Source organism: Salvelinus namaycush, chromosome 4 (assembly GCF_016432855.1).
Source record: "Salvelinus namaycush isolate Seneca chromosome 4, SaNama_1.0, whole genome shotgun sequence".
NCBI classification, from domain to species: Eukaryota; Metazoa; Chordata; class Actinopteri; order Salmoniformes; family Salmonidae; genus Salvelinus; species Salvelinus namaycush.
Genome location: NC_052310.1, coordinates 51602803 through 51626478, shown reverse-complemented (window position 1 = coordinate 51626478; position 23676 = coordinate 51602803). Strand labels below are relative to the sequence as shown.

The window sequence follows — 23676 nt, the reverse complement described above, 5'->3', positions numbered from 1 at the left end:
CCAATGATCATTCATTCTGTTTATCCAATTTCTATTTTCATTGTGGCTGCTATCAGATTTTCCTCGATTGGCAATGTATCATACATCATCTACACTAAGCCTGAATGTTAGAACATTCTTAATGCTTACATTGAGCCAGAGTACTGCATACAGTATTACATTAGTCCTAAACTGTCTGTGTAGCTAGGCATAATTCCAACTGAGTAAATCCCTTGTCTTACTGTTTTCAAAAACTTACAATGCAAATACGGTATAGCTGAATCACAAAAATATATTTATGCTTTTTTGTTTTTGGTATGACTGTGTGAGAGGAGGCATTTCATCTTGTGTCTGTGTGTGAACAAGTATCTGGTTATGGAAGTGTGGGATGTGTTTGGGTATGTTTGATAGCGTGTTTATGTTATGCTGTAGTACCACTAGGGCTACAGCATAACCACTAGTACCACTAGGGCTGTGAGAGAGGGCAGTGTATCCTAATAAAATACCAAATACCAAAACATCTCATTGTACAGAAAATACTAACTTTGCTGTCAAGGGAATAGTATCATGAAAAAATATTTACTGAGAGCTATCTTACATTGTCTCTGTGTCAGCTTCTTTAATTGGGTCAGTTACATCTGATTAAAGATGAAAAAATACAATACATCTCTTTGTCAAACTTCTCTATTTGGCTTTGTTCAAAAGAGGGAGGGAGAGATGGAGGAGGGGGAGAGCTCCATTTGGGAATTTGCGCTGGGATGCACAGAGAGAGCTACCGCTCGTAGAGCATATGCCCCAAAGATGAAAAGCTAACAAGCTGCACTGCCTCCCAACACAGAATCCTCATTGTATTTTCCCTGTTAATTCCATTATTTTGATCTCTCTGTGTTTCTCTGAAAATAGGACAGACAGTGGAATTGAAGTGGCATGTCTCTACTGCTGCAGTAGTTAGTTAGTGGTGCACTTCACTGGGTTCCGTGCCTCCTACAGAACAGCAGTATGGAGAAGGACGAGGATGGTCTAGTTTTTCTTGCCAGTGTCAGGGATATCACAGTGGTCCTTAAGGGTCTGTCTATACTTTGTGTATGAAAGTCAAGTTTTAATGGGATATTTCTAAGGCTCTATGCAATGTGTTGTTTTTGTCCTGATGATTCGTCACTATGGGTGGAACTGTTTGTTGTTGGTTTTGGCAAAGTTTCTGAGAGAGTGAAAGTATTTGCCTATGTACTTTGAGAACAGACTGTTATATCTGGAGTAATACCTGTCAAACTTCTGTCAGGAGCTGGATGAGTCAGAGATCATTTATTTGACATGTGTATCTTAAAGCATAATTGAGAAATACTTAATTAAAGTTAGACGATTTGTGATATTTTGGCTTACCCAGGCCTCATTTAAGACTCATAATGTTTCACAAATATTCCAACAATAAATTATTTCTCTATTATGATTTAAGATACACATGTAAAATACACTACATGGCAAAAAGTATGTGGACACCTGATCGTCGAACATCTCATTCCAAAATCATGGGCATTAACATGGAGTTGGTCTCCCCTTTGCTGCTATAACAGCCTCCACTCTTCTGGGAAGGATTTACACTATATATTGGAACATTGCTGCAGGGACTTGCTTCCATTCATCCACAAGAGCATTAGTGAGGTCGGTCACTGATGTTGGATGATTAGGCCTGGCAGTCGGTGTTCCAATTCATCCCAAAGGTGTTCAATGGGGTTCAGGTCAGGGCTCTGTGCACTCCAGTCAAGTTTTTCCACACGGATCTCGACAAACCATTTCTATATGGACCTCGCTTTGTTCATGGAGGCATTGTCATGCTGAAACAGGAAGGGCCTTCCCCAAACTGTTGCCACAAAGTTGGAAGCACAGCATTGTCTAGAATGTCATTGAACGCTGTGGCGTTAAAATTTCCCTTCACTGGAACTAAGGGGCCTAACCTGAACCATGAAAAACAGCCCCAGACCATTATTCCTCATCCACCAAACTTTACAGTTGGCACTATGCATTCGGGCAGGTAGTGTTCTTCTGGCATCCACCAAACCCAGATTTGGGTCAGATGGTGAAGCGTGATTCATTACTCCAGAGAACGCGTTTCCACTGCTCCAGAGTCCAATGGCGGCAAGCTTACACCAATCCAGCCGATGCTTGGCATTGCGCATGGTGATCTTAGGCTTGTGTGCGGCTGCTCTGCCATGGAAACCCATTTCAGGAAGCTCCCGACAAACAGTTATTGTGCTGACGTGGCTTCCAGAGGCAGGTTGGAACTCTGTAGTGAGTTGTGCAACCGAGGACAGATGATTTTTTACACGCTATGCACTTCAGTACTAAGCAGTCCCGTTCTGTGAGCTTGAATGTCCTAACACTTGGCGGCTGAGCCGTTGTTGCTCCTAGACATTTCCACTTCACAATAACAGCACTTACAGTTGACCAGGGCAGCTCTAGCAGGGCAGAAATTTTACAAACTGACTTGTTGGAAAGGTGGCATCCTATGACGGTGCCACGTTGAAAATCACTGAGCTCTTCAGTACAGGCCATTCTCCTGCCAATGTTTGTCTATGGAGATTGCATGGCTGTGTGCTAGATTTTATACACCTGTCAGCAACGGGTGTGGCTGAAATAGCCGAATACACACATTTTAAGGGTTGTCCACATACTTTTGTGTTGTGTATATGTCAACAGCCCTTCCTCCAAAGGACCCTTCTATGGAATCATGTACTTAGACTCACTCATATAATGGCTTAAGAGTATTTTGTTCTCATTATGCCCTCTCTGCCCCAGGTTACCTTGACCTCATTGCTCTGAAACAGCGTTCTATCCATTTCCTCTGCATTCTCTCGATCAGACCACTCAGAATGAGTAACTATAAACACACTCCCCAGTCCCATCATTTTTTGACATACACATGCAATTTCAACTGATCATTTTATCCCCAAGGTTTCGGGTCAGCATATATACAGACGCTAACAGTCATGATTTAAACATTGACTTGCTGTAAACATTCAAACTGTATCTGCCTAATGTTGCTCTTGAGTGTGCAATATGTTTATATTCAATGCTGTTTTGTCCTCTGCAACTATCACATTATGTGACTCACTGTCACTCCCCTCTGGCTAACCCAAGGTCACTGATTTTATTAGGTGAGGACACCAGTGTTGACCCCTTTGCCACCAGAGAGTGGTGTTTAGACATAAACAGAACAGTCCAGGAAGATGTCAGATTCGCCCGAGAGCTCAGGCCCATGTTCAGCCCTGTCACTCTCCTGTCTGACTCACTGACTTACAGGTTTGACTCACAGGTGTGTGTGTTGTGCATCATTGTGAGAAGACTGACAGTGTTGTCCTCTTTCTCCTCTCTCCCCTGCTCTCCTCTCTCTTTCTTTCTCCTCCCTTTGTTTTATTTGATCATGGCAGCTTGCAAGTGCAACGGACATGCCAATCTATGTCAGGTGTCGACAGGGAAATGTTACTGTCAAACCAAGGGGATCAAGGGAGACCAGTGCCAGCTGTAAGTATGATGTATTTTGTCTTAGCACACTTCCTTATCAACCCTTTTGCATCATTCCACCACAACAGCAATACATAGGATGATTTTAGCTCCTACCATGTTAACGGTATATCCCACTACTACTGTTTGACCTGGTCGTCTCTAGCTGTGGATGAGATGTGGGGCTGTACTCACTCTGAACCTTTGAGTCTCACAGTGTCAGCAATTTGTCTCTCTGTTAATTTGCATTTAGGGCCTTAAAGCCCAGGCTTTAGTACCAGTAATGGGGGTTGGCACAGGGGCCACAGCACCCACTGTGTTTTTGCCATCTGAGTGCCAGGCCGGCCTTCTGCAGCACTATAATACCCCAAAGTGCCTTCACTGGCGCGGTAAAGGCAGGGTGAAAAATGCTGCATCAATAAATCTGGGAGTAGAGGAGTGGAGGAGTGCACTGCTACCACTGGCACTGTGGTGTTCTAATGAGGTCTACTCAACTCTGGAAGGTGCCTGTTTGTGTGCGTGTGTGTGCGCGTGTGTGAGTTTGCATGCACGTGTCTTTGAGGGATTGAGAGATTGATGAAGAAAGTAAGTCTGCATGCATATATTGTGTAGAATAGTCTCTCTGTGAATGTGAAATCATGTTTGCATGTGTATTTTATAGCAGTCCTTTGAATACGAGTGAAAAGGTTTTGCAAATGGGACATCTCTCATCATTACCATCTGACCTTTGCTCCCTTTACAGGACTGACATGCTGTGCAGTCTCCTGCGTTGCTCACACGTGCATGCACACTCTCTATTAACCCTCTAGAGTCTAGAGTCGAAGCCCTGTCTAAGCCGGTGGAGGGGAGGTGGGGGGTTGGTTCTAAGCTAACATATGGCATTGTTTTAAGATGGTCATACCAACAATCGTTTAGCTATTTGATTTAGAATTTTAAGTCCCCCTAAGGTATAAAAATATATAATATATACAAAAATGATTGGATGAAACATTGAATTTGGCATTACTGCTAGTGAATAGAAATGCATAGAGCCAATAGAAATGCATTGAATAACAGATTCACTACATGGAACAACAGATTGTCCCCCAAAAAATCTAAAGGAACTTTGTTCTGCAGTGTCTGTCCTATATCTGAGAGAGATAAGAAAGATCAGGAAACATTTTTTGAAATGTCTTTTTACATGTAGTTGAATGCCTAAAATAAGGGGATAAATATCTCCATATATACTTCCATTCATTTTTTAAAACTGGTACCGGGGACCTTCAGATGAGTCTTGTGAGGCTTGAGAGCGTCCAATGGCAAAACGGAGAACACCATTGTGTTCATGAGAGTCTCAGATTTCCACAGAGTGGTCATAATATACTGAACAAAAGTATAAATGCAACATGTAAGGTGTTCGTTTCATGAGCTGAAATAAAAGATCCCAGAAATGTTCCATACACACAAAATAACACATTTCTCTCAAATTTGGTGCACATTTTTTTTTTACATCCCTGTTAGTGAGCATTTCTCATTTGCCAAGATAATCCATCCACCTGACAGTTGTGGCATATCAATGAACTGATTTAACAGCATGATCATTACACATGTGCACCTTGTGCTGGGGACAATAACTGGCCACTCGAAAATGTGCAGTTTTGTCACACAACACAATGCCACAGATGTCTCAAGTTGAGGGAGCATGCAATTGGCATGCTGACTGAAGGAATGTCCACCAGAGCTGTTGCCAGACAATTGAATGTGAATTTCTTTACCATAACCTGCCTCCAACGTCGTTTTAGAGAATTTGGCATTACGTTCAACCGGCCTCACAACCACAGACCACATGTAACCACGCCAGTCCAGGACCTCCGCATTCAGCTTCTTCACCTACGCGATGGTTTGAGACGAGCCACCAGGACAGCTGGTGAAACTGTGGTTTTGCACAACCGAAGAATTTCTGCACAAGCTGTCAGAAATCGTCTCAGGGAAGCTCATCTGCATGCTCATCATCTTCACCAGGGTCTTGACCTGACTGCAGGTGTAAAGCTCACCACCATTTGAATCTGGAGCAGTGGAAACGCATTCTCTGGATTGATGAATCTGGGTTTGATGGATGCCAGGAGAACGCTACCTGCCAAAATGCATAGTGCCAACTGTAAAGTTTGTTGGAGGAGTAATAATGGTCTGGAGCTGTTTTTCATGTTTCAGGCTAGAACGCTTAGTTCCAGTGAAGGGAAATCTTAATGCTACAGCACACAATGACAGTCTGGACGATTCTGTGCTTCTAACTTTGTGGCAACAGTTTGGGGAAGGCCCTTTCCTGTTTCAGCATAACAATGCCTCCGTCCACAAAGCGAAGTACATACAGAAATGGTTTGTCGAGATCGTTGTGGAAGAACTTGACTGGCCTGCACAGAGCCCTGACCTCAACCCGATCGAACACCTTTAGGATGAATTGGAACTCCGACTGCAAACCAGGCCTAATCTCCCACATTAGTGCCCAACCTCACTAATGCTCTTGTCCCCACAGCAATGTTCCAACATCTATTGAAAAGCCTTCCAAGTCCTAGTTTTTCCACCCTTTTCAATCTAAACCAAATTGGTTGTTTACAGTAGATTCATGACTCCTCAAAAAATATGTTAACCTGTACAGTATCAAACTAGGCTACAGAAAAAGAGATTCAACGTGATATTGATTAAACCATGCACAGAACAAATGTTGTTGTTTTTAATCCGCAAAACTCTAAATGTTGGCGAATGGTCAACGTGGACGGTCAGCAACTTGGAAAAAGAATTCCTATTTTTCAGTCATCCTTCACTTAGATACTTGAAGTGTCGTGAGTGAGAGCAGTCGGCTTCCCGCATTGATATATCATTTTCTCTCCGCTGCCGGCACTGTGCGTGATTGCTTGATGTCAATTTCCAATCAAATGCTTTTACCGTCAAAACTCTGTTTGTTTTTCTGAGAGTTTTCTCAAAATCGCTGTGTGTAATGGAAGGCATTTATTTATTTGCCATTTTGATTATGAACGAGCGATTTCCCCTGGGCTGGCGGTAAGCGCCCCCATCCCCCTGCTTCAGCAGGTGTGCACGCTCTGGCGGGCTGCAATAAAGGAACCATTAGCAAGAGCAGGATGCCTGTGTCTGTGCGTGGGTGGTTTTGTTTTGTGCGCTTGTGGCGTGCATGTATATGAGTTTATGTTTTTGTGACCAACTGTTAAGTTATATAGTTATATATATTTGTTAAATATTTGTAGATATAATAAGTATAGTGAATGTATATGTATGTGTTCGTCAGCCATATCAGTGTGCCTGTGTGTGTTTTTACTTGTTTGTGTGTGTGTGTGTGTGTGTACAGTATGTGTGTGTGAGTGTGTGTGTGTGTGTGTGTGTGTGTGTATCAAGGTTTTGCGCCGGACAAGTGACCGGGAAGATAAAAATGTATCGGACATTTGAGAAATTTACCGGTCATCCATATGCGTTGGGTGCGTAACCCATTAGGGTGTCCACCCACACAGTCAACGCCATCAATAAACAAAGGATATTGGCCAAATGAGCCACATTTACATGTGCTTAGAATCATCCTTTGACAAATTACAGAACACTATTCCTTGTGTTTTGATTTGTAGCATATGTGAAACTTCATAGCCTATTGTTTTATTGGTTTTTACTTTCCTAAAACAATAAATGTCCAACTCACGGTTCAGCGGTCTGAGATTTGAGCACTAAATGCATCAGGGCATAGGCTTAGGCGTCCACTGTATGATATAAACATAGAAATATACACTACCGTTCAAAAGTTTGGGGTCACTTAGAAATGTCCTTGTTTTTGAAAGAAAAGCTATTTTTTTGTCCATTTAAAATAACATCAAATTGATCAGAAATACAGTGTAGACATTGTTAATGTTGTAGTTGAAATGGCAGATTTTTTATGGATATCTACATAGGTGTACAGAGGCCCATTATCAGCAACCATCACTTCTGTGTTCTAATGTCACGTTGTGTTAGCTAATCCAAGTTTATCATTTTAAAAGGCTAATTGATCATTAGAAAACCCTTTTGCAATTATGTTAGCACAGCTGAAAACGGTTGTTCTGTTTAAAGAGGCAATAAAACTGGCCTTCTTTAGACTAGTTGAGTATCAACATTTGTGGGTTTGATTACAGGTTCAAAATGGGCAAAAACAAAGTACTTTCTTCTGAAACTCGTCAGTCTATTCTTGTTCTGAGAAACGAAGGCTATTCCATGTGAGAAATTGCCAAGAAACTGAAGATCTTGTACAACGCGGTGTACTACTCCCTTCACAGAATAGCACAAACTGGCCCTAACCAGAATAGAAAGAGGAGTGGGAGGCCCCAGTGCACAACTGAGCAAGAGGACAAGTACATTAGAGTGTCTAGTTTGAGAAACGGACGCCTCACAAGTCCTCAACTGGCAGCTTCATTAAATAGTACCCGCAAACACCAGTCTCAACGCCAACAGCGAAGAGGCGACTTCAGGATGCTGGCCATTTCCAGCTACAGTCCTTGGTAGCGGGCCGCGTCGGTGGGACTGTATTATCCTCAAAGTGTTTAGGTGTTTAGTTGTCTGGAAGCAAGACGTTTGTGTCTGTGACATGGCTGGTTTTCTTTTTGTAGTCTGTAATTGCCTGTAGACCCTGTGTTAAAGGAATTTAATTCCTGTATGTTAGCAACCAATCCAATTAAAACACTCTGCCCATACATAAGAATTCGTAAGATACTTATTAGCATAAAATGGACAGAAACCAGTCTCAAAATCAATCAATCAATAGCGTTTATTCTCGAGAGTACTGATCATAGTACAATTTACATCAGGTTATATAATAAAAATGACATCATAGGTTTTAAAATGTCCTTCCTCCTCTCGGATACAATGGCAGTACAGTTAGCGTTCTTATTTTGTCTGCCACCTGTTAAACAATCTGCAACCAGCCCAAGGTCTCACCCCTCCCTGGGTAGAGACATAATTTCCTGTAAGGAACACATCATTCCAGCCTGTCTGAAGATAACTGCATTCTTTCTAACAAGGAACACATTATATTCAACATTATGATTATAATAAGATTCATGCATCCATACAGTAACATAGTAGTATTCTGTTTAGTTATAATGCTAAGTCAAATGTATACATATTTTAGTCATTATTCATAAAAATCCCGTAACACCCTGCCACATACGTCTTGTGTCTGAGCCTTTGAATTGCAACTCCACCTTGTCCCTGTACCGGCATTTCACTTGTTTGATTGCCTTGCGGATGGAATAACTACACTGTGTATATTCAACCATATTTCCAGAGATCTTTCCATGGTTGAATGCGGTGGTTCACGCTTTCAGTTTTGTGCGAATGCCACCATATATCCACGGTTTCTGGTTAGGGTAGGTTTTAATAGTCACAGTGGGCACAACATCTCCAATGCACTTCCTTATAAACTCACTCACAGAATCAGCGTATAAATCAATGTTATTCTCTGAGGCTTCCTGGAACATTTCCCATTCCGCGTGATCAAAACAATCTTGAAGCGTGGATTCCGATTAGTCAGACCAGCGTTGAATGGTTCTAGTCACAGGTACATCCTGTTTGAGTTTCTGCCTGTAGGACGGTAGGAACAAAATGGAGTCGTGGTCGGATTTGCCGAAGGGAGGGTGGGGGAGGGCCTTGTATGCATCGCAGAAGTTAGAGTAGCAGTGGTCCAGTGTATTACTCGCACGAGTGCTGCAGTCAATGTGCTGATAGAATTTAGGTAGCCTTGTTCTTAAATTAGCTTTGTTAAAATCCCCAGCTACAATAAATTCAGCCTCAGGATATATAGTTTCCAGTTTACATAAAGTCCAGTGATCTTCCTTGAGGGCCATCAAGGTATCTGCTTGGGGGTTATACGCTGCTGTGACTATAATCGAAGAGAATTCTCTTGGGAGATAATTTGGTCGGCATTTGATTGTAAGAAATTCTAGGTCTAGTGGACAGAAGGACTTGAGTTCCTGTATGTTGTTATGATTACACCATGAGTAGTTAATTATTAAGCATACACCCCCGCCCTTCTTGTTACCAGAAATATGTTTGTGTCTGTTGTCTCGACGCATGAAGAAACCCGGTGGCTGTACCGACTCCGACAACATATCCCGAGAGAGCCATGTTTCCGTGAAACAGAGAATGTTACAATCTCTGATGTCTCTCTGGAAGGCAACCCTTGCCCTAATTTCATCCACCTTGTTGTCTAGAGACTGGACATTGGAGAGTAATATACTCGGAAGCATTGGGTGGTGTGCACGCCTACGAATTCTGACTAGGATGCCGCTCGGTCTACCTCTCCCGCAGCGACGTTGTTTTGGGGTCGGCCTCTAGGATTAGATCCAATGTCCTGGGTGGTGGAGCAAACAAAGGCTCCGCTTTGGGAAAATCGGATTCCTGGTCGTAATGTTGGTAAGATGACATCGCTCTTATATCCAATAGTTCTTACCATCTGTATGTAATAACACTTAAGATTTTCTGGGCTAACAATGTAAGAAATAATACATAAAAAACAAAATACTGCATATTTTCCTAAGGACTCGAAGCGAGGCGACCATCTCTGTCGGCGCCATCTTGCAATGGTCTTTTGCCACTCTATCTCAAATCCATATTAAATATCTTTTTTTTAATTTATATTTGCTATTGAGCTCAAAATTGAGAGTTGAGAAAAAAAAGCTGAATGCTGAGAACATCCTTTCTCCACCCAAGTTGTGTTTTCCCCGCATTTGGATTTTAAAATGTTATACTATCAGAACACTTTTTTTTTCTCTCCCGGAGCTTTTCTTTTCCTTGGGAAAGGAGAGAGAGAGTGGCTCGCTCAACACAAAAGCAGGCCCCAACAAAACAGGCACAGGGGCAAGCAGGAAGAGACTTTGATTATATGAGGATACATGAGGATACATGAGGATCATGAGGATAATGTACTTTTCTATTTGACCAAATCATGGTTTTAGCCTCTTAAACAAAATGGTCACAGTCTGTAGTCCATTCTTGTAGGCTTTTCAGTATAGACATACTCTCTAACTTTCATTTTACTTCAATGAGGCCTCATCTTCTTTTTTTGGGGTTATTTTTTACCCCTTTTTCTCCCCAATTTCATGATGTCCAATTCGTAGTTACAGTCTTGTCCCACTGCTGCAACTCCCATACGGACTCGGGAGAGGCGAAGGTCGAGAGCCGTGTATCCTCCGAAACACGACCCCGCCAAGCCGCACTGCTTCTTGACACACTGCTCGCTTCACCCCGAAACCAGCCGCACCAATGTGTCAGAGGAAATACCATACAGCTGGCTGAAGTCAGCGTGCATGCGCCCGGCCGCCACAAGGAGTCACTAGAGCGGGATGGGACAAGGACATCCCAGCCGGCCAAATCCTCCCGTAACCCGGATGATGCTGAGCAAATTGTGCGCCGTCACATGGCCGGCTGCGACACAGCCTGGGATCGTACCCGGATCTGTAGTGTTGCCTCTAGCACTGTGATGCAGTGCTCTCTTGCTCTTTCATTCTCCTCAGCAGAGGCAGCTCGCAAGGAGCAAGAGAATAGTGCTCGAAATCGGGGCTACAATTTGGCAGGCTGCAATTTTATTTATCGGCTTTTCATTTATTTTATCGCACAAAAGCCGGCAATGTGGTTGGGTTGTTCATTCTCTGAGGGGGCTTTTTGTCCTTTGCTCCAGAGTTGTCTCACAGTGCCTTTGTCTGCTAAGATCTGCAGTGCGGACATCAAGCTCACTGGCCCACTCTACATAGGCTACAAACAAGCATGCACACCAGCACACACACACGTGAGCTGGGGTACAATACATCTGATATATGTAGAATGAAGTGTACTTCCTGAATTTCCATTTACAAGATGAAAAGAGAGAAAAAAGGATCAATGCAGACCCACTCGCTAACAAATTACTGTTTTTTTTTTACACACAACCAAACAAACTGTTATGCAGACAGAAACACACTGGTATGGAGTGTGTTGTCTCTTCACCATTGCCTGTGTATGATTGCCTGTTACAGCCCAAGAGCTGGGTACATGGTGCGTGGTGGGACGCTTGATTGGTTTCCAGTCACACATTGAGCAAGGGAATAGTCCTGGCCAGTCCTGGCCAGGGTCATGGGGTGAGGTCAGTGGGTTAGGGAGTTACTGTAGGGTCATTGGATCTAGGCCACATTGCCAAATTTAACCAAGAAAGAAACAAATCCAATTCCAGTACTTATCTCAACACCTGTCACGCAGCTAATGCTTTTCAATATCTGGTGTGCTACCCTGTTTAAAATTGTATTCATTCATGCGTGTCTGTTCAGATGTGTGTGTGTGTGTGTGTGTGTGTGTGTGTTTTGGGGTGGCAGATAGCAAAGAGGTTAAGACCGTTGGGCAAGTAACAGAACAGTTGCTGGTTTGATTCCTCTCGCCAACTAGGTTAAAAATCTGTCGATGTGCCCTTAAGCAAGGCACTTAACCCCAATTTCTCCTGTAAGTCGCTCTGGATAAGAGTGTCTGCTAAATGACTAAAATGTAAATGTTTTCAAATACAGTAGGTGTGTATTTGGGAGTATACCGTGTATTCCTGTGAGCTCTTGCCTGCGTGCCCATGAACCAGCGAGGCAGAGCAATGTTTGATGGAGGGAGATGTGAGCCTTAAGTGGTGGACAAGGGAAATTTGCACTGAGCAAATAAATGTCAAGTTAAGTGCCTGTTGAAATTGCCTCCATGTGGGAAGCAGGCTGCATCCAAGCGTTGCTGTCGGGGAGAAAATAGGAAATAAAAGGCAGAAGAACAGCAGCCATGACAGATTTCAGAAAACACTATGATAATCTCTTCAATTTTGGATCTGCTGGATTGTCTCCATATAGAGCCAGCCTGAGGGCCAGAGTCCTTCCTACAGTAACACCTTAACCTGTTTAGGTCTGCCCTTGTTTGCGCTCAGCTGCTAATGATCTTTTTCTTGTGTGTTTGTTTTGATTAGGATTGAGTACTCTGTGAATGTGTGCGTGTGTGTGCGTGCGCTCAGCTGTACGATTGTGCACCCTGATACATGTCAGACATGTTTTTAAGTTATGTACCCAGTAGGTCCCTCAGGTCCTCTGGCACTGGCCTTTTAACTATCCCGAAGCCTAGGACCAAGAGGCATGGAGAGGCAGCCTTGAGTTACTATGCCCCCAGCCTCTGGAATAGCCTGCCAGAGAACCTGAGGGGTGGCAAAACTGTGGACATATTTAAAATACAGTTGAAGTCAGAAGTTTACATACACCTTAGCCAAATACATTTAAACTCAGTTTTTCACAATTCCTGACATTGAATTCGAGTAAAAATTCCCTGTCTTAGGTCAGTTAGGATCACCACTTTATTTTACGAATGTGAAATGTCAGAATAATAGTAGAGAGAATGATTTATTTCAGCTTTTATTTCTTTCATCACATTCCCAGTGGGTCAGAAGTTTACATACACTCAATCAGTATTTGGTAGCATTGCCTTTAAATTGTTTAACTTGGGTCAAACGTTTCGGGTAGCCTTCCACAAGCTTCCCACACTAAGTTGGGTGAATTTTGGCCCATTCCTCCTGACAGAGCTGGTGTAACTGAGTCAGGTTTAGTGGCCTCCTTGCTCGCACACGCTTTTACAGTTCTGCCCACAAATTTTCTATGGGATTGAGGTCAGGGCTTTGTGATGGCCACTCCAATACCTTGACTTTGTTGTCCTTAAGCCATTTTGCCACAACTTTGGAAGTATGCTTGGGGTCACTTTGGAAGACCCATTTGCGACCAAGCTTTAACTTCCTGACTGATGTCTTGAGATGTTGCTTCAATATATCCACGTAATTCTCCTACCTCATGATGCCATCTATTTTGTGAAGTGCACCAGTCTCTCCTGCAGCAAAGCACCCCCACAACATGATGCTGCCACCCCAGTGCTTCACCGTTGGGATGTGGTTCTTTGGCTTGCAAGCCCCCCCCTTTTCCTCCAAACATAACAATGGTCATTATGACCAAACAGTTCTATTTTTGATGTTAGACTATTAGTATGATGTTTTTCCCCATGTGCAGTTTCAAACCGTAGTCTGGCTTTTATATGGCGGTTTTGGAGCAGTGTCTTCTTCCTTGCTGAGCGGCCTTTCAGGTTATGTCGATATAGGACTCGTTTTACTGTGGATATAGATACTTTTGTACCCGTTTCCTCCAGCATCTTCACAAGGTCCTTTGCTGTTGTTCTGGGATTGATTTGCACTTTTCGCACCAAAGTACATTAATCTCTTGGAGACAGAACGCGTCTCCTTCCTGAGCGGTTTGACGGCTGCGTGGTCCCATGGTGTTTATTCTTCCGTACTATTGTTTGTACAGATGAACATGGTACCTTCAGGCGTTTGGAAATTGCTCCCAAGGATGAACCAGACTTGTGGAGGTCTACCATTTTTTGTCTGTAAACAATTGTTGGAAAAAATGATTGTGTCATGCACAAAGTAGATGTCCTAACCGACTTGCCAAAACTATAGTTTGTTAACAAGACATTTGTGGAGTGGTTGAAAAATGAGTTTTAATGACTCCAACCTAAGTGTATGTCAACTTCCAACTTCAACTGTTGATCTTAAAACATACCTTTTTCACTATTCCTTAGGGTGCTTTTTAGTGTTGCAATTTTTATTGCTATTATTTTGTTATTTATCCTCATGTTTCTGTTTTTATCTGTATTGTTTTTATAAAACAACTTTCCTGTGAAGCATTTTGCATTGCATTCATGTCTGAAATGTGCTATGTAAGTAAAGCTTGAATTGATTTGATTAGATAAGTGTGTGTGTTTGCATTGTTGCTGTGCACGCAAAAGTGTGAAATCAAAGGTAGGTACTTCTTCTTACGTGGTGAGTCTAATTAAAAGACTCCTTCCTATCAGACAGACAGACAAACTCAACAGTTCCCCCTTCCTTTCCTGCTTCTCCTGACACTTAGGTTATATCCGTGCTCCCCTAGAACCTTGGTCCCAGAGGAGAGCGATGTAAACAGACTCAGTTTCAGAGGTTTATTTTGGCACTGCTGTTGCCACCCTGCCTTGCACGCTGTGTGGCCCAATGGGGTCATGGCATAGGTGGGTTTGTGCGAGTGAGAGGGGGAAGTTGGCTTTTTAAATATCCAATCTCCCATCTCAGCATTTACCTCAGCATGCTCCTCCTGTTACTGACAGCAACTGATGCATGAACAGACAAACCACACTCTCTCTCTCCCTCACACACACACACACACACACACACACACACACACACACACACACACACACACACACACACACACACACACACACACACACACACACACACACAGCGATGGCACGCGCCCACAGCGACCTTTAATCTTCAGACCTTCTGCCCTCTGTCACGGCTCACAGAGAAAGCCGTGCTGAGGGTTCACAGAGAGTCAAACACTCTTCACACAGCCTGTGTGTGTGTTCTGTTGTCTGGGGAAAAGCTGAGACTGTGGCAGCCTAATGGCAGATTAAGGGTCCCGAAGGACAGTGGTGCTTTTCTCTGTCATCCCAGTCTGTGAGCGTAGGAGTGAAAGGCAGCCAAACAGACAGAAGAGAGACTGGGGAAGGAAGCCAGTGTGGTACACCCATCTTGGCACCATTACCACTTAAGCTACTTAACCAGCCAGCCCCTAGCTGAGTGTTAAGTGTTAGTGTTCTCTGGGGAGATGGCGAGTGGGGCTGGGGGCCCCTTCTAAAGTCCCCGTGGTGCATCTTAAAATTGCTGTCATGTTCTAAAGATTAACTGAGGAAAATATTTTTGTCTTGGCCTTGCCTTTGTGTAAGGGGAATACAATCGGTTCCAAACTCGTATCCTCACAAGGCATTCAACAAATAGAGGGACTGAGGCGTACAAACCAGATAACACTGCTGCGGCCTTTGTGTTTGAATTTAAGTCTTCTTGAGCTGTTTTGTGGGGTTATTGTTTACAACGCCCTCTATAAGAACAATACAGAAGGATAAAGCTCCGTCCTTGGCTATGAAATATTCATTACTGCTACTTTATGACCCTCATACCAAGGGTTGGCCAGCCACTGAATGAAATCTGTTTTGTTATGTATAAGCACAGGAAAGTGAGCATTGCCTACCTTATTTCGCTGTACCACTGCCTGACCAGCCTTGCAAACCCTAGCAATTACGTTCTGAATCCATTTATTGACTCAAGGGGCAGATTTAACGATGTATCATATCTGTTTCGATAGGCTTGTCAAAATAGTGGAGTATGTGTTTACAAAGTGGCGGTTTTCCACACTGTGGCCCTTTCCAAGGTCTCCTCCTAGGTTTTGTAGAAGTTGGGTATTGGTAATAAACATGGGTCTTTGGACTGCAGTAATGACCCCTGCTTTGCAAACCAAACCACATGATCAAATGCCATCTACCACAATAACCCTCACACCTGGTACTCCTGACTCCACACAGTCTAGTCTGCTTTCATTTCTCTTCCTGCATTTTGAGGACCTTCTCTTAGTATTGAAGTCAAGGCTGCCTGATTGACTTGACAAACAGGGTCAAATTAAGGGTTGATGGAGTCATCCACACACCTGACTATTGTTTAATACCACTTATTCAGTTTAGCGTATTTTTCAAGCCTCTGTTAGGTCCTACTGTAGCTGTCCTCTCCGTCTTTCAGTAGCGTTCAAGGTGTTCTCTAGCTGGGCTGTCTGTAGCCGTCTAACTCCCCTGCTGTTCAGAACACAGACAGACAGACAGACAGACACAAGGCTCCTGCCCCTGAGCAGAGAGGTATCGTCAGATAGGGCTATCTGGGGAAATCACCTCATCATATCCAGGGAGAGGACAGCACCAGAAGCAGCACACAGTACTGTCACCTCAGATACTACCTCTACAAACAGCCTCTCAGGACACTTTTCCCTGACACGCCCAAAATAACCCTCTGTAATGATGTTATTAACAGTCTGTGATTGCTTTGGCAAAGCGACAGATACCTTGTTAAGCTCATTGTTCTATGTCTTCTATTCTTCTCCCCCTTCTCTCTTATTGCTGCAGTTGCGACTCCGAGAACCGTTACCTTGGCAACCCCCTCAGAGGAACGTGCTACTGTAAGTATCCCGCCGCTGCAGTCACACCTGAGTCTCCATTTTATCTTTGTCCTCCAGATGTTGCCGTGGTCCTGATCAGTTGCAGCATACCACACATCTGCACATCTCTTTGACCTTTGCCGTGAAGTGAGTTGGCTAAGCAGATGGAAGTTTTTAGTCTGTGCCAGGCAGCATGGCAGCAATCGACTGTAGATTTGTCTGGCTCTAAACTTGATTTGAAAGATTTGTAGCAGGAAATGGTAGCAGGGTTTAGAGGGGCTTCTGTCTCCAGATGTCAGTGTCAGACCACTGGCCTCATTGATTTGACTCATTTGCAGCAAATTGGTGGGTTTTCAAGTTAAAGTACATGGGGGAATATTTTACTCAAAACAGATGTTGGCATCAGCCGGTGGAATTTGGTCCACTGACCAGGGTTGAAAGGGTAGCTGTTTTGGACGAAGTTCAAGTACTGTCCCTTCCAATAGTAATCCTGTTGAGTGTATTCATGCATGAATGTAGTTATATGAGAGAGGTTGTCAATTGTAACTTTGATGCTAGTAGTCAGAATTGCTTAGGTCAGGAAATCATCAAGTATCCCTTTGTTCAGAACAAATGCAAACATTTTTTGTCGAAGCAATGCTTTCACTTACCTAGTTCAAAACTAACCATGTACTGTACATATACCACACTCTACATGTAGTTTTAACATTTTGTTTCAATAGTTGATATTCAGAGCTATTAAAAAACACGAAACACCCACCATAAAAAAAAACAGTGGACTGTCCTTTAAGTTCTTTAAAGGAAGAAGAGCAACCAGAGCTCTAGAACAACACAACCCTTCACAACATCAAAACACATCCAGATATATAGAAAACAAATCTCTACTGTCAACTATTGAACTAGTACTGTTCTGTATTTGTACGGTCAGATTCTAACCAGCTTTAGAAAGGTTAAGTACATGCACCGGCATCACTCACTGTGTTCCCCACTGTCTTCTGTTGCTCATGACAGATTTGTGTCTGTTCAGCTGACTGGCATTATGTCTGAGTAAGGAGGGCACTAGGTGGCACCCTCGCTGTACAGTGTACCCACAGTTACCAGGAGGCAGTGGAGGACGTGGCTGTGTAAATCACTCCCAATCACTATGGTCACTCTGAGAGGTGTCTATCCGCCTATCTCTGTTTGGCTACGGACTGTGTCCCCTGAGCGACATGTCATATCCTGATCGTTCCCCTGCGTCGGTTGAGAGGGTTCAAAGTCATTAGGGAGCAAATGGACAAGCTATCTGCCAGGTCTGTTTGAACATGGCCAAACAAGCACACGGATACTCTAAATGGCACATTAAAAATACATTTGTTTCCTGTGTTCCTTTATCATACGCTATTCTATCAAATAGAAAAGTGGCTGTAAATCATCTATTAGCATGCTATTCAGATCTCACGGTGGACATGGAGGACAAATAAGAGCTCTATTTGAGGTCTGTGAGAAAGTGGGACTGATTTTCATCCTACATGGCATTTCATATCTCCATAACAGGCAGGGTCATCAGCAAAGCTGTCGTTCACCTCAGAGGACTGAAAGGTCGGCCATGTTTGATGACTGATAGTGTTTTCCATTATGTCACGAGCGCAGAAACTTAGGCTCAAAGGTTAAGCCCCACTTAAGTGCTACAATTATGTCATAACCAATCAAGATTCAAAGCTTTTATCATGTTGTTTTGCTAAAGGCGAGCTATTGTGAGTCAAGCCCTGCCTTTCCTAGAAGCATTACCTGTGCAGATGTGTAGGATTTGTTGGACATGTAGGATGTGCCGATGTGTAAGCTGGGATGTGGATGTGAAGGTTAAAGAGACTAATTGGGACAATTATGCCTAATGAATCAGGGCGACTGAAGGGTAGAACACACGGCCTTCTGGGAACTGAGTGTGACATCCTCTATTTGAGGGGATTGATGTTTACTTTGCACGTTCATTACATGCTAATTATTTAACCATCTACTAATGTCAATTGTGACAAGGCAGAAATCTAGCACAATGACACTAATAATGATAGTGAGAGTAACGATGATGAGGAATGACATTTTATTAATGGAGATGTTGCTACTGTACTAGTCGAACTACTAGTACTTCTACAACAACTTTATGGCTTCAATATGTACTTCTACTACTAATAATAGTACTTAGTAATTATACTAATGGTAGGCCTAATACTACCTACCATTGGAAACTGATCTAGGTCATTCTTCCAATCAACGTGAAAAATACATTGGATTTGAGAAAAGTATGAAGGGAAAGGGGGAGACCTAATCAGTTGTATAACTGAATGCCTTCAACTGAAATGTGTCGTCCACATTTAACCCCTCATGTGACCAGTACTGTTTTCATCTCATTTCAACCAGAGTTGTAAACATTGAAATTAGGGTAAAACTTCAACTTAAATTATTTGACTTAACCTGACTAACAGGTTGTTACATCAAGCTAATATCAACATAATCATCAGAACTATGTATATGTAGAAATTGCGTAGACAAATTCGACATAGAAATTTTAAAAATATTTTTCATCCTATATTTAATATACTGTATAGTGGGTGGTCTGTGGAATGGCATATACAATGTCAACCACTACTCAACCTCATCATAAATTGATTCAAGTCCAAGTATTTAAGTTGAAATTTTACCATAATATCAATATTTACAATTGTGTTTGAAATGAGATGAAAATAACACATTGATTCCATGTCACAATACGTTGACAAATTACGATGAAACAACGTTGATTCAACCAGTGTGTGCTCAGTGGGTTCCCACTGGAATGTAATCATGGCTGATGCTAATGAGGAAGCTGGTCGTCAGTGGCTGACCAGGTTAGTGTGGGTAATGAGTTGCCCTCACAGTGGATCAGTGTCAGCTAGGAGGCCCTAATGAGAAGGAGCCACCAAGTGTGTCCCACCAGCCCCGCCACACGCCATTACCAGCCTCAAGCCCCTTATCATGAGAGGATCAGGCACTCTGCACTAAACACTAAACACTATCTGACAGGCACTCTGCGCAGATGCCTAACCAGTGTCAGATAGATACAGTGAGAGAGATACTCTCCCCAGACGCAAGCACGGAGGCTTCTCTGTGCTGATAATCTCTACTTGCTAATTGTAGACTGGCTGTGTAGACTATGGTCTTGAACCTCAGTGTTGTCACGAAGAGTGTCGGTTCGACTCGACTGAGGGAATTATCTCCATATAAACTCATTTTAGTAATACTGAGCAGACAACTTAATTGTACAATAGATGTCTGAGCATTATCAGTCAGGCAGTTGGCACAGACAGATGAGTAGTACCATCAGACAAGCACATGTTCATAGCTATTTTACAGAAGATACCTCCATTATAGGTGGTACTTTACCTGGGGGCCCAGAATAATCAAGGAAACCACTTATTCTGAGCAAGTGTCCTGAGTGTAAATTCTCAATAGCTTGGTTTCCATGCTAATATTCTAAAATCTGCATAAAAACAATATGCGCATTTTCCCACCGGAGCTATGTTTCATGTTGCAGATAAAAGGGTGTGTATGATGATGGTGCACATGAACAGAACTGTTGTGGTTAAATTCCCATGTACCAAATAAAATAAATAAATAAAGTTAAATGGGTTTCCAGCGGGTTTTCATCTCTACTGATGGTTTTGTCACAAAATATGTTGTGTTATATAGCGAATGTGTCACGTTCCTGACCTTATTTTCCCTTATTTTGTATTTAGTTAGTATGGTCAGGGCGTGAGTTGGGGTGGGTTGTCTATGTGTGTTTTCTATGTTGGGTTTTTTGTGTTCGGCCTGGTATGATTCTCAATCAGAGGCAGCTATCAATCTTCTGACGAAGAGGAGGAAATCTGCCGTAACAGAAACACCCACCACCAAAGGACCAAGCAGAGTGGAAGAGGGCAGCAACAGCAGCAGCAGCAGCGGCCAAAAACCCAAGACTCCTGGACTTGGGAAGAGATCCTGGACGGCAAAGGACCCTGGGCTCAGGGGAATATCGCCGTCCCAAGGCAGAGTTGGAGGCAGCGAAGGCAGAGAGGCGCTGGTATGAGGAGGCAGCGCGGCGACGCGGTTGGGAGCCCGAGAGTCAGACCCAAAAATTTCTTGGGGGGGGGGGGGCACACGCGGAGTGTGGCAAAGCCGGGTAGGAGACCTGAGCCAACTCCCCGTGCTTACCGTGGAGTGAGAGGGCGTCGTACTGGTCAGACACCGTGTTATGCGGTGGAGCGCACGGTGTCCCCAGTACGCGTGCTTAGCCCAGTGGGCTATTCCACCTCGCCGCACTGGTAGGGCTAGGGTCTTCTCTCTCCAGTTGCTCCCACCTGTCCAGCGCTGTCAGAGCCTTCCTCCTCTCCAGCGCAGCCAGAGTCTGAGCTGCCTGCCTGCCCAGCGCTGCCTGAGCTGCCTGCCTGCCCAGCGCTGCCTGAACTGCCTGCCTGCCCAGCGCTGCCTGAACTGCCTGCCTGCCCAGCACTGCCTGCCTGCCCAGCGCTGTCTGAACTGCCTGCCTGCCCAGCGGCATCTGAGCCGCCCGTCTGTCCCGAGCCGTCAGAGCTGCCCGTCTGTCCCGAGCCGTCAGAGCTGCCCGTCTGTCCCGAGCCGTCAGAGCTGTCCGTCTGTCCCGAGCCGTCAGAGCCGCCCGTCTGTCCCGAGCCGCTAGAGCCGTCCGCCAGACAGGAGCAGCCAGAGCCGTCCGCCAGACAGGAGCAGCCAGAGCCGTCCGCCAGACAGGAGCAGCCAGAGCCGTCCGCCAGACAGGAGCAGCCAGAGCCGTCCGCCAGACAGGAGCAGCCAGAGCCGTCCGCCAGACAGGAGCAGCCAGAGCCGTCCGCCAGACAGGAGCAGCCAGAGCCGTCCGCCAGACATGAGCAGCCAGAGCCGTCCGCCAGACAGGAGCAGCCAGAGCCGTCCGCCAGACAGGAGCAGCCAGAGCCGTCCGCCAGACAGGAGCAGCGAGAGCCGTCCGCCAGACAGGAGCAGCCAGAGCCGTCCGCCAGCCAGGAGCTGCCAGAGCCGTCCGCCAGCCAGGAGCTGCCAGAGCCAGCCAGCCAGCCAGCCAGGAGCTGCCAGAGCCAGCCAGCCAGGAGCTGCCAGAGCCAGCCAGCCAGGAGCTGCCAGAGCCAGCCAGCCAGGAGCTGCCAGCCAGCCAGGAGCTGCCAGCCAGCCAGGAGCTGCCAGAGCCAGCCAGCCAGGAGCTGCCAGAGCCAGCCAGCCAGGAGCTGCCAGAGCCGCCAGCCAGCCAGGATCCGCCAGAGCCAGCCAGCCAGGATCCGCCAGAGCCAGCCAGCCAGGATCCGCCAGAGCCAGCCAGCCAGGATCCGCCAGAGCCAGCCAGCCAGGATCCGCCAGAGCCAGCCAGCCAGGATCCGCCAGAGCCTAAATCGCTCTTCACTCTGGAGCTGCCGGAGGCGTCCTTCACTCCAGCGCTGCCGGAGTCTCCCGCCTGTCCGGCGCTGCCGGAATTCCCCGTGCATTCGGGACCCATGGCTAGGGTCCCCAGGCCAAGGTTGGCGGCGAGGATCGCCGCTCATAACAGGCCACGGGGGCGATTAAGGAGGCGGACAAAAACATTTTTGAAGTGGGGTTCACGTCCCGCGCCAGAGCCGCCACCGCGGAAAGACGCCCACTCAGACCCTCCCCTAGAGTTTTAGGTGGTGCGCCCGGAGTTCGCACCTTAAGGGGGGGGGTTATGTCACGTTCCTGACCTTATTTTCCCTTATTTTGTATTTAGTTAGTATGGTCAGGGCGTGAGTTGGGGTGGGTTGTCTATGTGTGTTTTCTATGTTGGGTTTTTTGTGTTCGGCCTGGTATGATTCTCAATCAGAGGCAGCTGTCAATCGTTGTCCCTGATTGAGAATCATACTTAGGCAGCCGGGGTTTCACGTGTTGTTTGTGGGTGTTTGTCTTCCGTGTATGTAGTTGTGCCACACGGGACTGTTTGTCGGTTAGATTCTCTTTTGCTATTTTGTTTCGTTTAGTGTTCAGTTTAATTGTTAATAAAACATGGACACTTTCCACTCTGCGTTTTGGTCCGATCCCTACACCTCCTCTTCTGACGAAGAGGAGGAAATCTGCCGTAACAGAATGTGCCTACTCTGGTATTGGCATGTGCGCTAAAGCCAGCAGCTTACATATACAATGCAGGTAGGTTAGCCTACATGATGAGATTAATATGGACAAAAGAGTAAGATCATTTTTTATTAGTCAAACGGCAGCCAAGCATTGATCATCATGTCATCAGAATAAGACCCTCAATATTAATTGGATAGGAGCATCAAGCTCATCACTGTGCACTTTTCACCACCCTGTGAAGTTCATCGTTTATTTCATCTGTAGCCTGATGAACTGCATGCTTTTCCGAGTCGTAGTGGGAGGACTACACAATATATCATTGCGAGACTCCAAGTTTACCGTATGATGGTTATTATATCAATATTTGCGCATAAAGCCATTTCCACCGCCATTTCTCGCAGAATTAATTACAGACATAAAGAAGGGGAAAGGGGATACCTAGTCAGTTGCACAACTGAAATGTTTATTCCACATTTAACCAACCCCTCAAAAGCGGAGGTCGACGTTTATTGTTATGAGTCTTGTCCTGGAGGCAGAACTGAACAATTTCCCCTTAGATAGGCAAGCTGCAAAGTCTAAATTGGCTATACTGTAAAAATTCCCGAAAACAAAAATGTGCTTTTTGGTCTTAATTTAATTTAGGCATTTGGGTTAGCAGGGTGGTTAAGGTTAGGTTGTAGGACTTTGTGGCTGTGCCAGCTAATAACCACTATGCAGAGCTGCCTCCAGAACAAGATTCATGACGAAAAACTCTAACCTGCACAAAAAGGACACACCTTGTCGTTAATTTTTTTTATCCGACATGTACTTTACTTGCGTAAAAAGGTTGGATGGAAACCTGGTTATTGGTGTTCTTTTTGAGGAAAAAAAAGTTTAACTAATTGCTTTCCCTCTGTACTAATGCTATACATGCATTTATTTGTCTTTGGAGAAAGTGTTTCAAATGCAAGGTAATGAATAGTAACAGGCATTAAATGAAATCTCCAAGTGCATCCTGTATCGCTGATGTTGAATAGGGCATCATGCTGTTTCAACTTACTGG

At 44.6% G+C, this 23676-nt stretch overlaps 1 protein-coding gene across 1 annotated transcript in view; it reads left to right on the top strand.

Annotated features, from left to right (window-relative positions):
• The window catches only part of LOC120045915 (attractin-like protein 1), a 176292-nt gene that overhangs the window by 139886 nt on the left and 12730 nt on the right, over positions 1–23676 (top strand). Inside the window, exons 21-22 of the mRNA XM_038990841.1 lie at positions 3405–3498; positions 16501–16553. Of these exons, the coding sequence (XP_038846769.1) occupies positions 3405–3498; positions 16501–16553 (147 nt within the window). The remainder of the gene's footprint in view (positions 1–3404; positions 3499–16500; positions 16554–23676) is intronic.